Source organism: Papio anubis, chromosome 17 (genome assembly GCF_008728515.1).
Source record: "Papio anubis isolate 15944 chromosome 17, Panubis1.0, whole genome shotgun sequence".
NCBI classification, from domain to species: Eukaryota; Metazoa; Chordata; class Mammalia; order Primates; family Cercopithecidae; genus Papio; species Papio anubis.
In genome coordinates this window covers 21,087,524-21,104,229 of record NC_044992.1, presented here as the reverse complement: position 1 = coordinate 21,104,229, position 16,706 = coordinate 21,087,524, and the positions used below count along the sequence as shown (strand labels likewise).

The following is a 16,706-nucleotide window of genomic DNA, read 5'->3' as shown; positions in this document are numbered from 1 at the left end:
TGCTACGAACATTCTTGTACACTCTTTTGGTAAATATATGCATTCATTTCTCTTGAGTGTATACTAAACAGAATTGCTGGGTCATTGGGTAGGTGTATATTTAGCTTTAGTACAAACTGCCAGTTTTCTGAAGTAGTTTTACAAATTTATGCTCTCACTAGCAATGGATTAGAGTTTCAGTTGATCTATGTCCTTGCCAACAGTTGGTATTGTCAGTCTTTTTAATTTCAGCCAGTCTGTTGGGTACATAGGGTTAACTCAATGTCGTTTTAATTTACATTTCTCTGATGAATAATGACTTTGAACACTTTGATATGTTATCCTCTTTTGTGAAATTTTTCATTAAGTCTTTGGGCAAAACATTTTCAGTTATAGAAGCTCTTTATATATGATTCAGTCTGAAAAATATCAAGTAAAACATTTATTTCTAATTGTCTTCTTCAAACACTGAATATTTATTTTAAAAATTGTTCTAGCCCATAATATATCTGGAAATAAGTATTTTATTGGATATATGTCTGAGGTCTGTCTTTTCATTCTCTTAACTTTTGATGAACATTTAGTTCTTAATATTAATGTTAACAAAAATTAACATTAATGGTGTCCAATTTAACAATTTTTTATGGCTGTTTTATCTGTCCAGTTAAGACATCTTTGCTTATCTCAGTCATGAAGATATTTGCCTATGTTTTATTCTAGGAGTTTTATTATTTTACCTTTCAGATTTATGATCCATTTTGAATTAATTTATGTATATGGTATATGGCTAAGGTTAATTTTTTAAATATGGATATCTCATGGACTCAGAACTGTTTATTGAAATGGTCATCCATTCCCCACTGGATTATAGTGGCACCTTTCTTGCAAATCAGGTGAACATGTATGTGGTACGCCAGTTTAGAAACTTTCTGTTTCTGTTGCTCCTTGGATTCAGTCTCAATATCGGACAACAGTCTCAATACCTGGTAGTATGAATTTCTAACTTTATTTAACATCTTTAAGATTGTCTGGGCTATTTTAGATCTTTTGCATTTCCATAAGTTTTAGGATGTTTGTCAATTTCCATACACATATAAACATAAAACCCTGCTGGGACTGTGATTAAGATTACACTAAAATGTATAGCTCTACTTGCGAAGAAAAGACCTATCAATCACACTGAGTCTTCCAATCCATGAACATGGGAGACCGTATTATTTTAAATGTGACAGTAATCTGCCCAGAACCACAAACTTTAGGCACACAGCAAACAAAACCAAATTCCTTGAAAAGTAACATACCTCTAGAGCAGCCTTTGCTTTTTCCAACTCCTTAGCAGCACAACAGTTATTATTAGTTAGCACTTAGTATTACCAATGTCTGAACAGCATGTCTGTATTAAGAGATAGGCCATATCTGTTTTTCCCATATTGTATGATTCTGTAACCTACTTATGAACCGAAAGGGGTGTTGTATGAGTTAGGTCAGACTACACAAAGGAAAATGAATGAAGTTTCTTTGTCTCATTCTAGCCCTCTCTGGAGCACTCCAGAGCTAGGACAAGAAAAATTAACCCCAAGAGAGAGATCACAGAAGTTATCATTCCAGGCCCTTAGATTTCTTTTTTTCTGTCACTTTCATTCACTCACTCACTCTTCAAATAGAATGGCTGCCTACTGTATACTTAGTGTTATTGTCTAAAGACAAGAAAAACGTCCAAGACTTGTGTCACAGGGGCTCTTGGCAGGAATCAACAGACCCTAAGGGGGCTCTAAATGGGCTTTAGAGGACAAGTGAAAGCCTAAAATGACATTAAAATTGTATATATGTCCATTTTTCTGAGAGGATTCATAGCTTTCATCACAAAGATCCAAAAAACCTAAATCATCACTTTCCTTGCTGATCATATGATAACTATGCATGTGTATACACACAAGCACAAATGCATAGGTGGGTAGACAGAAGATTCTGCCAGATTTTACAAAAGCTCAGACAGATACTAGTAATAAGCCTAAACACCAATTTTTAGAAAGCTAAACCCATTTCTGTTTCCCCAAGTTACTTCATCAAGGTGAATGTGTTCTTTAAGATGGCGAAGTAGGTACTCAGATGTGTGTGTGTATGTGTGTAAAAATTCAGTCAGATCACCTAAAATCAATGAATTTGATACAGTGACTTTGAAGGTTCCTTTCAAAAGAAAATCCAAAGCCTCTCAGGCTTTGTTACTATTCTCTGACACATAAAAAGCCATCCAAATTAAAATCCAACCTTCCTAAAATGACCAAAATCTTTCTAAATGCCATTTTTGTCATGACATCCCTTTCTGTTTCAATCAAATCTTGTTCTCAAAAGGCTCATATTAAGATTTTTCTTCTCTGTGTTTGACGCATCTTTGAGTTTCTAAGTTCGCAACAATTTTTCTCTCTTCTTATTATGGTACTCGCCTGACACCTGAGAAGCTTTAAAAAATCACAGATACCTGGGCCTCAATCCCAGAGATTACAACTTACTAGGTGTAAGGTAAGACCCATGAGTCTGTGTTTTAAGGCCCCCTATCCAGGGAATCTTTGAATACATTTCTAGGTTTCGGTTGTCCAGAGCTTTGCTATGCACACAGCTGTCCTGGCTTAATGTTTAACCAGGGAGGCAACACTCCCATAGTACTTTTATCATAGTAGTTATCACATTATGAAAATAATTTCAACTATTTGAAGATAAAGACACCAGAAGCTAATGCAGTTTAGGCATATAGGATGTGCATAACAAATGTTTACTGAATTAATGAATATGGGTTCTACAGCAAGACAGATTTACAGTCCAGTCTGTGCCACCTTAACCTTGGGCAAGTTACGTAACTCCAAGCCTTTGGTTCCTCCTCCACAAAGTAAGGTTAACAAGCCCTATCTGACAAGATTTTTAAGGAGTAAATTAATTAATATATGTAAAGCATCTAGCATATCTCCTGACACACAGCAATATTAAACACACCTCTTCAAAAAGGAAGTGTTTTAAGTCTTTATTGTATCTTCCACATGACCTAGCACTGCACTCCTTATATAGGACACAATAAATAAACATTTGCTGCCTTAACTAGATCAAATACCAGTTGTCTCTTAGACTGGCATTCCACACATACTAGGTATGCTGGCCCTGAGATCCTTTTGGAAATAGATCTCAGAGATAGCAGAGATCCATTATATATAAAATAGTGGTGCTGTGCCATCTTCAACTATGTGCCTCACTTTTAAACACTTTGACAGATGTCACAGGCACTCTTCTATGATAGAGCTCAGCAGCTCCAAACAGTGGTTGTGTGTGTGTTGAGCAGATTTATATGCATTAAAAAAATTTAGTTTCTGCAACAATCATATACAGTTATTTCTGCTTTTACCATGCCTGCTTTGAATATGAAAAAACTTAAAGCTTGGAGAAGTTAACGTCCAAGATGCATCAGTAAAAAACAGTAGAACCAAAATTCAAACCTAGTTCTGACTTTAAAGCATAGCTCTTAGAAACTGTATTAGAATTGCTTGTATGTTTTAATCGGTGCGATTTTCACAAATTCAGTTTATTTTTCTTACACTGCTCCCTTTGACACTGTGTTTGTAACTTAATTAGTTATTAGGAATGAGTCTTGAGCAAAAATACCAACTAGACAAACAGCAGTTTATTATACCACCCCTCCTTTATAGAAGAGGCCAAGGTTGGTCTGAATATAGCAAGCCATTGACATCATTAGTAAGTAAATTTCTTTTTTGTCTTTCTTTCTTTTTTTTTTTTTTTGAGATGGTATCTCGCTCTGTGCCCAGGCAGTGTCGTGATCTTGGCTCACTGCAACCTCTGCCTCCCAGGCTCAAGCGATCCTCCCACTTCAGCCTCCTAAGTAGCTGGGAATGTAGGCGTGTGCCACCAAACCCAGCTAATTTTTTATTTTTTGTAGAGACAGGGTTTTGCAACGTTGCCCAGGCTGGTCTTGAACTCCTGGACTCAAAAGATTCAGCTGCCTTGGCCTCCCAAAGTGCTGGGATTACAAGCATGAGCCACTGCACCCAGCCCTGAGTAAGCAAATTTCTGATGCCACCCTTCGGATATTTCTTCATCATGGACACCTTTACTTGAGTCTCTGACGATGAAAGAAGGTCTGCACTCTTTGATACTGAGGTGACACACTAAGGTAAAGTCAAGAAATAACTAATAAATAACTAGACATTATTCTAAATTATTTCTAAAATCTGAGGAATTGGTAGTACAATAGTAACTCAAATGGTATTTTGTTTTGTGTTGTGGTTTTTCTTTTAGAGATGGAGTCCTGCTCTGCACCCAGACTGAAGTGCAGGGGTGATCACAACTCACTGCAACCTTGAATTCCTGGCTCAAGTGATCTTCCCGCTTCAGCCTCCCAAATAGCTGAGACTACAGATCTGTGCCACCACACCCAGCTAATTTAAAAAACTTTCTTCTTTAGAGATGAAGTCTCGTTACATTGTCCAGGCTGGTCTTGAACTCCTGGACTCAAGTGATCTATCGCCTCAGCCTTCTGAGTAGCTAGGATACAGATGCAGCCATTGTCTCCGGCTTCAAGTGGTATTTTGAAATGTATTAAAACAAGCACATTGCAAGGCAGTTCCAATCGACTAAAACACAGCAATACCCTTTAAAAAAAATTAAGGCAAGAGAATTTCAAGAAGAATAATCAATAAAATGAAATATGTCATACCAAGGAGCTTCGAGTGAACCATATGGTAAGTTTAGTACTCCAGTTTTAACAAATACCTCAAACTTTTGCAAATTTGCTTCTTAAGTGAGACCAAACTTTTGGCCAAAGTTCTCAAGTTTTTTGTGCAAATAAGCACTCAGACTCATAAGAAATCATAATTTTTTTTCTGATGTTTTTATTGTGGCAATTAAAATAGCATAGGTTGAGTATTATATAAAGAATTTGATGCAGTTTTTCTTTTCACATGAAAATGAAAACATATTCTAATGCTGGCAACCTCCAGGTAAATTTTACATGTATCAACTTTTTAATTCAGGATTAGTTGAAGGGAAGCTCTGTCAAAACACAATGAGTCTATTTGTCTGTAAGTCTTCACATCTCTAAACACAGCCAAAAATAAGCTAGCCTATGTTAACTTAAGGGATGTACTGGGATGTACTGTTTTTATAGGAGAAACTGTTTCCCACATCTCTAACTTAATCTCTGATTTAAAATATTATGAGATAAAGATAAAGCACTTAAAACCAAGGGTCAATTATTTCCACTTAAATCACTCACTACATAAATCACTACACTCTATTTTTGTGTTGAATATTAGTATTATTCCTTGGCTAAATATCAATATTTGCTTTGCATCAATCAATATTTATCTGTCAATCAATCAATGTTAGAATTCACTTGAATTCACTTACACTTGCTCATTGTTCAGTCACAAAAAGGGTCCAATTTGTCTCAGGTTTCCAAGCACCTCAATAAAAACCTTGGTTGTGGTTTCTATTAATAACCTATTTTCCCTACAAATACATGCTCCTTTTCTATGGGCTTTAAACATATTTAATAGCTTGTATTCTTAGAATTAAAAAAGACATTCAGATTGACAAATGAGAGTGCACACCACATTCCAGAAGCCAATGTGAAACTCCTGATTTGAGGTTTAGAGCTTGTGCATGTCATATAATTCATAGTGTAATTTTCAAACCTTCAAATAAAATGCCCATAAAATGGACTCCCCAGGTGTGTCTAATATGCTAAGGTTGAAAACCACTAATCTCAATAGTGAAAATTTAAGACAGTCATAGAGAGACATAAAGAGTATATATAAAAGGAGAGCAAAGCACTGAAAGACTACAGCTTAGAAAACTCTGTGTGTGTGCATCTCTTCCAATAAGAATGTATGAATTGAAAGCCTAACAATAAGTATTCTCCTATAACCTCACTGGTGCGCTTATTTCTTTTCACATTTTGGCATAAAACTGTAGCCAATTTCCAAATTTTACTTATAGGTGCCCTTTTAAACTCTCATTTGCTCTTTACTAATTGAATGCAGGCGGCTTAGGAAATAGTTTCCCCCAAATACCAATTTCACTTACATTATCATGCTTAAAAAAACACAACATCTTCAATTCCCGGAAGACCCTTTTGCAAGAGACCAGATTCTGGAAGACGTTGGGCATCTTTTTGAGTGCTACTCTCTTTCCATCTCTTGGATCTGTTACTGACCTAAAGAAGCAGTATTTGGGGAAGGGGGAAAAAAAAAAACAGAGAAATCAGTTCCACACCTTGTTTTCCAATGTTTCAGATCATGACAATATCTTTATCTTAAAACACTCAACATTAAGTCCACTTAATGAAGCTTAAGGTGTCAGTGAGAAAGATAAAAAAGTACATACTAACAATTAAAGAGAATGTTTGGTCACCCACGTCATCTGCCATGCTTTAAAAAAAAAATTCCCTGTCTAAATTTATATAAACAATTACTCTTTCTGAGAAGTCACTTTATACATCTGAGGTAGGAGAGGTATTAGTGGTAAAGCCATTTTAAAGACAGGAAAAAACAAACATACAGAAGCCGCATAGATAATATTAATTTGATAAAAGTCAAATTAGTTTTGTGCTTTATTTTCAGAACTACATTGAGAGGGAAGACATGTTCAAACACAATTTAAATATTTTGATTTCTTATGTATATGAACATCTTTTAGTAATACAGATTTCAATATAAGCAGCAGTTGAACAATTTCCCCTCCTTAGAAGTCTGGGTGCCAGCTTAGGGATCCCTCTAGCTCCCAAGTAATGATAACTTCATCCCTTTTATTTCCCAGCTCTTAGTGTGGTAGTTGCTTCTTGTAGTTACTATCTCTTTAACAACTGTGTCCCCCACCACCCGCCCCTTTTAGCCTTCTAACGCCTATATAACCAATTTCCTGTATTATATTTCCCTATGTTTGAAATAGGAGTGTGGTTTCTGTTTTTTTGACTGAACCCAGTTGATACATATTAACCAAATAGTTAAAAGAATATCAGGCCGGGCTCAGTGGCTCACGCCTGTAATCCCTGTACTTTGGGAGGCCAAGATGGGTGGATCACCTGAGGTCAGGAGTTTGAGACCAGCCTGGCCAACATGGCGAAACTCAGTCTCTACCAAAAATACTAAAATTAGCTGGGTGTGGTGGCGGGTGCCTATAATCCCAGCTACTTGGGAGGCTGAGGCACAAGAATCATTTGAACCTGGAGGCGGAGGTTGCAGTGAGCCAAAATTTCTTGACTGCACTCTAGCCTGGGTGACAGAACGAGACTCTGTCTCAAAAAAAAGAAAGAAAAAATAAATACCAATAAATTGAGTATACGTGGCCAATTGGTCATTTGGCAAATTGACTTTCCATAAATTAACTAACCTAGAGCTTTTTTTTTTTCCTTCTACCTATCATACTAAGATTGGTTGTTCTGGTAGAATTTATTTCCGTCCAATTTATTTGGCTAGATTCCTGCCTAACATTTTCAGCTATTATTCGTTCAGCCCCTGTTCTGATCATCCAATGCTCTGAGTATTTATTCCTCCTAAATTTGTGTCATTTTAAAATTTGAGGCTGGGCTCAGTGGCTCATGCCTGTGTCCCCAGCACTCTGGGAGGCTGAGGCAGGAGGACTGCCTGAGATCAGGAGTTTGAGATCAGCCTGGGCAATACAGCAAGACTGTGTCTGTATTTTAAAAAAACGAAAAAAAAAAAAATTGATTCATGTGGCATTAATGTCTCTTTCTAAGTTATTAATTAAAGTTTAGAATAGGACTGAGAATAGATCTCTGCAACAGATAGAAGACTAGAAATCATCAACAAGACTGACATTCAATCATTAATCTTGGGTATGGATATTCAGTTACTCATTCAATGAATTACAATCACTCAGGAAATCAGACACTCATCAAATTGCTTTCCTGAAAATAAAAATTCCTATTATCTACGTATCTGTCTAAAAACCATTATCAAACTTCTTTATGGATTCATTTTAGTGATCACTACTTCCTTTTCTAAGTGCTCGTGAAACTCTGAAATTATGTATTCTAGTATTTTTTTTCCTTAACATAGTGCTATCTCTATTGAGTATTCTAGTATTTTTTAAGAACACGATGGCTTCACTTTCTTCCATTGGCCAAAATTTTGATAAAACAAGTATTATCTATTATTATTATTTTTTAGAGACAGGGTCTCACCGTCACCCAGGCTGGAGTGCAGTGGCACAATTATAGATTACTGCAGCCTGGAACTCTTGGGCTCAAGTAGTCTTCCTGCCTCAGCCCTCTGAGTAGCTGGGACTACAGGCAATTGTGAGTTTTCAATAGCTTCATATGTAACTCAAGTAGGCCAGGAGACCTAACATTCATGACTGTTGCTTAAAAAATACCAACCTAGGCAGGGTGCAGTGGCTCACACCTGTTAATCCCAGCACTTTGGGAGGCTGAGGCTGAGACAGGAGTATCACTTGGGGCCAGGAGTTCTAGACCAGCCTAGGCAACACAGTGAGACCCTGTATCTCACATACACACACACACATACACACACACACACACCCCCCCCCGCCAAATCTGCAATACTGATTAAAATCCACATAAACTAGAAAATAGGAGGGGACACTGATATATTGCTATATTCAAACTATTAGTCGTACTTTTTTTCTGTTTAAATATACTACTCCAGTATCTAGCTACTAGAAGAGAAAAATAACAATGAAATACGAAAAAGGGAAAACTTCAGATAACACATTGTATTCAACTGTCATGTCTCTTTGGTCTTCTCTAATCTAGAAGTTATTTGGCATGTCTTTCACGACTGCCATTTTTGAAATATATATACCAGGCCAGTTACCTTGAAGACTAGCCCTTAATTTGGGTTTGGTGTTTTCTCATAACTAGATTCAGATTACCCATTTTTGACAGAAACAACAAAGAACTGATGCCTTCTCAGTGCATCATCTCAGGAGGCATATAATGTCAATAGGTCTCATTACTGCTGATAACTTTAATCACTTGAATGAGGTGTCTGCCAGGTTTCTTCACTATAAGGTTACAATTTTTTTCCCTTTGTAACTGTGTAAATATCCTATTCCTCACTGAACTTTGATCCATTAACTTTAGTATCCATTCACGATTTTTGTCGGAATCAATTATTACGATGGTTGCCAAATGACAATAATTTTCGTATCTTTAACAGTTAGCCAGGCACAATAAATATTAGTTTTAAAACATGAGGTAAACTGATTTAACACAATGCCCTTTCCAAAGGCCTCATACAATACTTCTTCCTAACTTCTGACTACTACTTACTGGTCACCCTATTATGGTTAGAAAAGCCACTAAAGGAGATAAACCCACTCCTGAAAATACTTGACGCAGGCTCAAGGTGAGTACTGTGTCTTGTAATATTTTAAAGTAAAATTCACAAAGCAGTATTTTATTATTCATGCAAAAGCCAGTCATGCCTGTAGCTGGCAACAATATAACTCTAATGAATGTGAATGGCAGTGCAGTAATTTCATGCCATGTTGAGTTTGTTCTCTCTTAACTTGAGGTAGCAGATGCTTTGGTTCAGCACAAATAGTACCACAGAACACAGATAAGTGTGGAGGCATGTTATATAGGAATTCTTTTATTTTCCTTGTTACTCAAAGGCTTGAGGCGCTTAGTTTCTCTGCTGCTGCAATACCCTGGTTATTCTAACGGCACTTGCTAATGAAGTTCCAGCTGTAGAGATAATGAACAACACTTAGGACAAGTTTCTTCATTTCAGAAAAAAAAGGAGCCATCCTTATACCTACAATTCTGGGGCAGTTACTTTCTCTGCTAAACACTGGATGCCTTAAATAAGACAATGCATCTGTCATTTCATCTGATTCCCTTCTTAAACAGTCAAGTTTTACTAACAGGAGTTTACTTTCTAAGTCTTAAATTAATACTTCAAACAGCATGTTTAAGAGTCATGAGAAAGAATCCTTCCTTACACTTGTCCAGAGTTTATCAATATTTCTTTGTCCTCACAAATTCAACTGTTTTTTAAAAAGCCAGAAGAATCCACAAGTCATTTTTCAGAGAGATATGGAATTGATCAAAAGAGTACAATAACAAAACAGGAAGCATTTTAGATCTGTTGTGGTCATTTTGTTGAGTTTTCTTAATCCCAGAAAACTGAACACTGCCACAAATCTGCTTAAATTACTGACAAGCAGAAAAGTTGTAATGAAACAAAAGTGAAACTTATTACTGGGAATACTTTCTCAGCCACTAAAATGTCACTTAAAACATCTTTAAACTAGACAGCAAGAATCTCCAAGAAATTGTTTCTCTTTCATTTTTATGTGAAGAATCCCCCATGTTTTAGCAGTTTTAAAGTTCATGTTTCTGATACATATTTTTAGCTATTCAAAGCAAATACATAATATAATTTAAAAAGTGCTTCAACTTGGTTTAAGAAAATCAGGTTCTTCTAATTCTATTCACATAAAGTTGTAATCAGCAATCCTCCATTTCTTGCTACACATACTACAATATGTCAACTACACCAATACAGTACATATCTCAGTAATAGAACCTCCTAACTACACTCTAAATATTTAGATTATTGCCTTCACATTTATTTTGAAATTCATTTCCTTATTTTTACTTGTATTTAGATTAAGTCTGTTTCAGAAAACAATAGCAAACTGGGGCAAAATTTTTGACAACAAACAAGTCTAGGAAATGTATCCTATTTGTACCTTGGTCCTTGTTTTATGTTCAAGGATACATAAGAAATTTATGTAGTAAGTTATGGAATAACAAATTTATTTTTATTTCTCACTGGTCTTTCTAATTGCAATTTTAACAGGCTATAATTTGTGTGCACTCCACCACATTATATAGAGTTGTACACAATTTAGAAGAAATCTTTCTAGGCTTTTCCCCCATTCAAAACACATAAATAGGCCGGGCGCAGTGGCTCAAGCCTGTAATCCCAGCACTTTGGGAGGCTGAGGCGGGTGGATCACGAGGTCAGGAGATCGAGACTATCCTGGCTAACATGGTGAAACCCCGTGTCTACTAAAAGTACAAAAAACTAGCCGGGCGTGGTGGCGGGCGCCTGTAGTCTCAGCTACTTGGGAGGCTGAGGCGGGAGAATGGCGTGAACCCGGGAGGTGGAGCTTGCAGTGAGCCGAGATCACACCACTGCACTCCAGCCTGGGAGCACAGTGAGACTCTGTCTCAAAAAAAAAAAAAAAAAAAAAAAAACACACATAAATAAAAAATGGATTCTCATCTTCTATATTTAATGTATCCTATTAGCTGAGTTCTTTTCTCATTTGTTTGTTTATCCAAGTTTGGTAATTGTTGGGTTAGCTGTATGCATTAAGAAAGATATCCTTTTCCAATTTATTAGGATATATAAAATGATTCCCAAATTTGCTAATTTGTATTACAAAGAAAAAAGGCCTTATACAACAGATAAACCAAGGCTGAGAAACAGTTCATTCTTTTCTTCATATCCTCCTAATCCTCCTAATATTGAATAATATTAGGAGGAGCAAATAATATTAGGAGCAGCAAAATATCTATATTTGACTCAAAGAGTTAAATAAGAACTTAAACATCCTCTAACTCTGTGTTTAATGAACTAAAAATAGCAAAGATCTCAGCAGATAAGACAGCACTGGGCCATTCTGATCTGTAGTGAGACACCTGAGGGTGCTGATAATGGAGGAAGGATAAGGAACAGGTAAGCCATCCAGTATCAAGCTGTCATATTTATTTTCAAGTACTTAGTACTAGTGAGTGAAACCTAACTCTTAAGACCCTTTCAGTCCCCACCAATAATACTGGATAAGTTAAAATGTAGCTAAATCATTTTATGATAATTCTTGTGGTCTTGGGAATATTTAATTGTTTTTTAGATCATGAATTAATTAGTTCCATCCATACTGTAGATGTTGGGGAGATACAGAGACTTCCTCCTCAGTCACTGTTCAATATGTCTACGAGGAGTATTGAACTGCCTGCAGGAAAACTGCCATGCCAGATTTTCTCATGTTAGGGGGTGAACATGATACAGCCCAGTCTGCCAAGTCTAGGTAGTTTTCATGGCCCACTAGTCACAGTCCTTGCTTAGAAACAGACCTACGAATATTGCATGGGGAGGAAAACCAGTTGAAACAATGAAGGAAAGGTTTCTAGGAAAAGCCACAAATGAAAATAATTCACAACTACATCTCCCTCTTGCATTTTAACAACTTTGTCTAGGCAAGAAGAGGTTACAAAGGGCAAGTAAAACTAAAAATATGTCACACAAAAATGCACTTACTTTTAATCTCACTGATGACTTCCTGAAAGATATGTGTTCAGTAATAGGAACATTGAGGACTAGAAAAAAATTTGTATTTAACAAATGGCAATTTTTGTTGCACATTAGGTTTATGTAAGGATAGAAAACATTTGAAAGAAAAAGACAGTTTTATTCACATGGTAGGTTTGTGACAGTGTGGCTTTGCAGATGTCAAAAATCTTAATGAATTTAGAAATAAAGCTCACATCAGAAAACTTTGTTCTGAATTGTCATAGAGCATACTTTAATATTTTAATGGCTAATATTTTAATAATTACTTAATACAAAATGTGAACAATATGCCTGAAGTTAAAAGCAAATTGAACATATCAACAGTAAAAAACATTTTTGAAATAAAAGAGGCCCTTCGCCTGGTTGCACTCCTGAAAGCAAGATGGGTCACCAGCAGCTCTACTGGAGCCACCCATGAAAATTCGGCCGGGGTTCTCACACTTGTTGCATCTGCTCAAACCAGCATGCTCTGATCCTGAAACATGGCCTCAATAGGTGCTGCCAGTGTTTCCATCAGTACGTGAAGGATATAGGTTTCATTAAGTTGGACTAAATGATCTTTGTTGAATGAATTATCCAAGGCATCCACTCAATGAAGAAAACCATGTTAGCTCTGTATACATAAAATAAAAAATTTTAAAAATATAAATGAGGAAATGTGAATATGGCTTAGAATTAGTTATAAATAATATGTCCATATTTTCTAGAGATGCATACTTATAAGTATAAATAGGTGAAATGACATGAGATCTAGGATTTGTTTTAAAATACTTCAGCAACAATAAAAAAATAGTTGAAACAAATGAAGCAGATCTTATTAAATACTGAATCTAGGTGGTGGGTATAATGGGGTCTAATTATACAAACGGAAAATAATGTAAGTTTGAAATTTTCAAAATAAAAATAAAATGAAATTTATAAAAAATACTATTTATAATATTAAAAATATGTAATATCTGGGATTAAAGCTAACAGATGCTACACAAGACTTCTATACAAGATGTTTAAAAAATATTACAGAGCAAAATTAAAGAATAAAAGGAAAGATGTATCATATTCATGGACTCAACATTGTAAAATTTTCAGTTCCCCCCAAATTGATGGGGGGATAGATGAAGTAGTTTTAAAGTTTTTCTATAAATTCAAGTGTTCTAAGGACAGCTAAAACACTTCAAGAAGGATAGGTCGGTTTTGAAAAATTGCTTTACTAGGTATGAAGACATAATAAAGCTACAGTAATTTACATAGTGTAATTTTGGTACAAAGATAGATGAAATAGAAATATAATCTAAAAAGAGACTATCGCCTATATGAACACTTGACTTACCAAAAAGTTGGCTCTGCAGAGCAGTGGAGACAGGAAGGTTGTGTCAGTTATTAAGCTATTCTCTCTCAGCTTCAAACCCATCCACCTAAACACTGCTCTATAATGCTGTGGAGCTAAACTCTACAAACCACATTTTGGTTTTGCCAACTGGCTCCATGTTAGGCTCTGCCAACAGAAGGTTGTAGAGGGAGACTGCAAGGCTGGAGGAGGAAGAAGGGACTTGCTCCTCCTATGGGCTTCCTGTCTGTTTCTTGTTTCTGTGACACCCAAGCAATACTTCTTCACTCCCAGCAATAGTACCTTCTTATAGCAGTAGCTGAATTCAGTTTATAGTTCTGCCAAAACTTGCAGAACTAGCCTCACCACATCTTTCATGCCAGATACCAGCATCAGTGAGCCAGTATCCTCTCCTCAGACATCATGGGGTTCTAAATTTAATAATTCCAACCTCTTGCCTTTATTCTTCCTGTTGTGGGGTGCAAACCGCTACTTTTGTGATATCTTATGTGTTTTCTTCTTGCATTTTTAGTTATCTACTTGACAACTTTATACCTAATTAACATTTTTTCCCATATTAAACTCTGTTTAAATAACTGGTGTGGTTTCTTTCTCCTGATTGAACCCTGTCAGATATAGTATCTTTTCAATCTATGTTATTGGAACCATGAAATATCCACATGGAAAAATAAGATGAACCTCCAAACCTACTTCACACTATACACAAAAATGAATTCCAGGTAGGATGTAGATATAAATGTGAAAATCAAAATCACATCGCTTTTAGAAGATAACATATAGAAGAATATGATATTAAGGCAGGGAAGGATTTCATCAGTTGAACACAAAAAGCACTAATCACACTGGAAAATATTGATATATTTGACTACTTTAAAATCAAGAACGTCTTTTCATAACTACATTGTTAAGAGAGTAAAAATGCATGTCACATAGGAGAAGATGCCCGCAACACTTATAAGGAACAAAGGGCTCTTATCCAGATGTATACAGAATCCTACAAATCAATTTTTTTAAAGTCTAACAATAGCAAATGTTTTGTTAAGATGAAGAGCAATGGAAATTCTTATAGTTTAGGAAGGTAAACTGTTATAATCACTTTGGAAAACAAGTTGACATTATCTATTAAGTCAAAAATATATATACACTATGACCTGGCAATTTGACTCCTAGGTATATAATCAAAAGGAATATGCATATCTATACATTAAGACACATGCAAGCATATTCAGAGCAGCAATATTTGTAATACCCTTAAAACTGGAAATAGCTTAAATATCCACAAAGAGAATGTTTAATATATAATATACAGTATACAAATTGTAGTATATTCAAACAACGGAATACTCTCCAGCAATTAAAATAAACTACTGCTATATGCAACAACATAGACAAATCTTACAAACATAATTTTGAACAAAAGAAATCAGTCACAATAAATATATACTACCAGATACCATTTCCATAATATTTTTTTAAAAAAGGCAAAGTTAAACTATAATGTTTAGGGATGCACACTTAGGAGACAGAAACTGCTGGGAAAGGAAGTAGTTAGCATAAAAGTTAGGATAGTGATTATCTTGGGAGGGGAGGACAACGATGGTAGAGTGTCAGAGGCATTTGAACTAGAGCAACTCCATCTTGAGTAAGGGGTGGGTAAAATGAGGCTGAGACCTACTGGGCTGCATTACCAGGAAGTTAAGGCATTCTGAGTCACAGGATGAGATAGGAAGTCAGCACAAGATACAGGTCATAAAGACCCTGCTGGTAAAACAAGTTGCAGTAAAGCAGTCAGCTAAAATCCACCAAAACCAAGATGGTGATGAGTGACCTCTGGAATTATAATACATTAGCATGCTAAAAGACACTCCCACTAGCGCCATGACAGTTTACAAATGCCATGGCAACACCAAGAAGTTACCCTATATGGCCTAAAAAGGGGAGGCATAAATAATCTACCCTTTGTTTAGCATATAATCAAGAAATAATCATAAAAATGGGCAACCAGCATCCCTCAGGGCTGCTCTGCCTATGGAGTAGCCATTCTTTTATTCCTTTACTTAAGTAAACTTGCTTTCACTTTATGGACTTGCCCCGAATTTTTTCTTGTGTGAGATCCAAGAATCCTCTCTTGGGGTATGGATCCAGAAGGCACAGGGGACTTCTGGGTACTGGTGATGTCCTGTATCTCACTTGAATGGTGGTTATAGAAGTCTGCACTTTGTGATATGCCACTGAGTTATACATTTTATTTTGTGTATGTGTGTTACTAAATTAGAAAGGTTTTTTAAAAAGGCAAACTGCCCAGCTTAATTTTCTAGCACAAAAAAAGTATTTTAGCTTAAACCTGTATAATGAGTAACTTTTTAAAAGGATGAGTCTTTCCATTATTTTTCATATAGATATACATCTATACCAGCCCAAAGACCTTTGTCACTTCTTTCCCTGTGCCAAATTCATTCTGTAGAAACGAGCATACTATAATGTCTTTTTTATGTTGTAGTAGAATCCCAAAGGAATCTGCTTGCTTAAAAAAATAAACATTTTCTTCATCATTACACAAGAATACATTATTAGGAAGCATTCCACAGGAAAGTGCTGTCAGCAAATTTAGGACTACAGCCCCACCCCTAATCTAATCACAATCTCCTAACTTCTTCCATTGTGAAGCAAAACGCTGAAGCAGCTACAACATATAGATGTGCTTCAGGTTTTCAATTAGCCTGTTAAAAATAACCAAACCCAAAAATATTACAAAAACAAAACAAAACAGGAGGCAGGACTTCCAGCTGTGGCAAACTGAAGAGGTCAGCAAATCCTTTCCCCTCAAAACAACTATAAAACTAGACAAAAGTGTCAAGAACAGCCATTTTGGGACTCCAGAAAATGGCCAAAGTCAAATGACAAATTTAAGTGTTTTTACAAAAAACTGCTGAAATTTGTGTAAGAATAGTGGGAGTCACAGCTTGGGGTTGCTTCTTACCCCACCCCTGCCACACCCTACCCAAGCACCAGTACATCTGATAGTTCCT

The 16,706-nt window shown here is 36.0% G+C and overlaps 1 protein-coding gene and 1 pseudogene across 2 annotated transcripts in view; one reads left to right on the top strand and one right to left on the bottom strand.

Annotated features, from left to right (window-relative positions):
• NLK (nemo like kinase) overlaps positions 1–16,706 on the bottom strand; it is a 157,797-nt gene that overhangs the window by 65,262 nt on the left and 75,829 nt on the right. For both annotated transcript variants that reach the window (XM_003912533.4, XM_009189932.3), the window contains exon 2: positions 6,067–6,196. In XM_003912533.4, the coding sequence (XP_003912582.3) occupies positions 6,067–6,196 (130 nt within the window). The remainder of the gene's footprint in view (positions 1–6,066; positions 6,197–16,706) is intronic.
• On the top strand, positions 12,715–12,885 carry LOC116271028 (annotated as a pseudogene).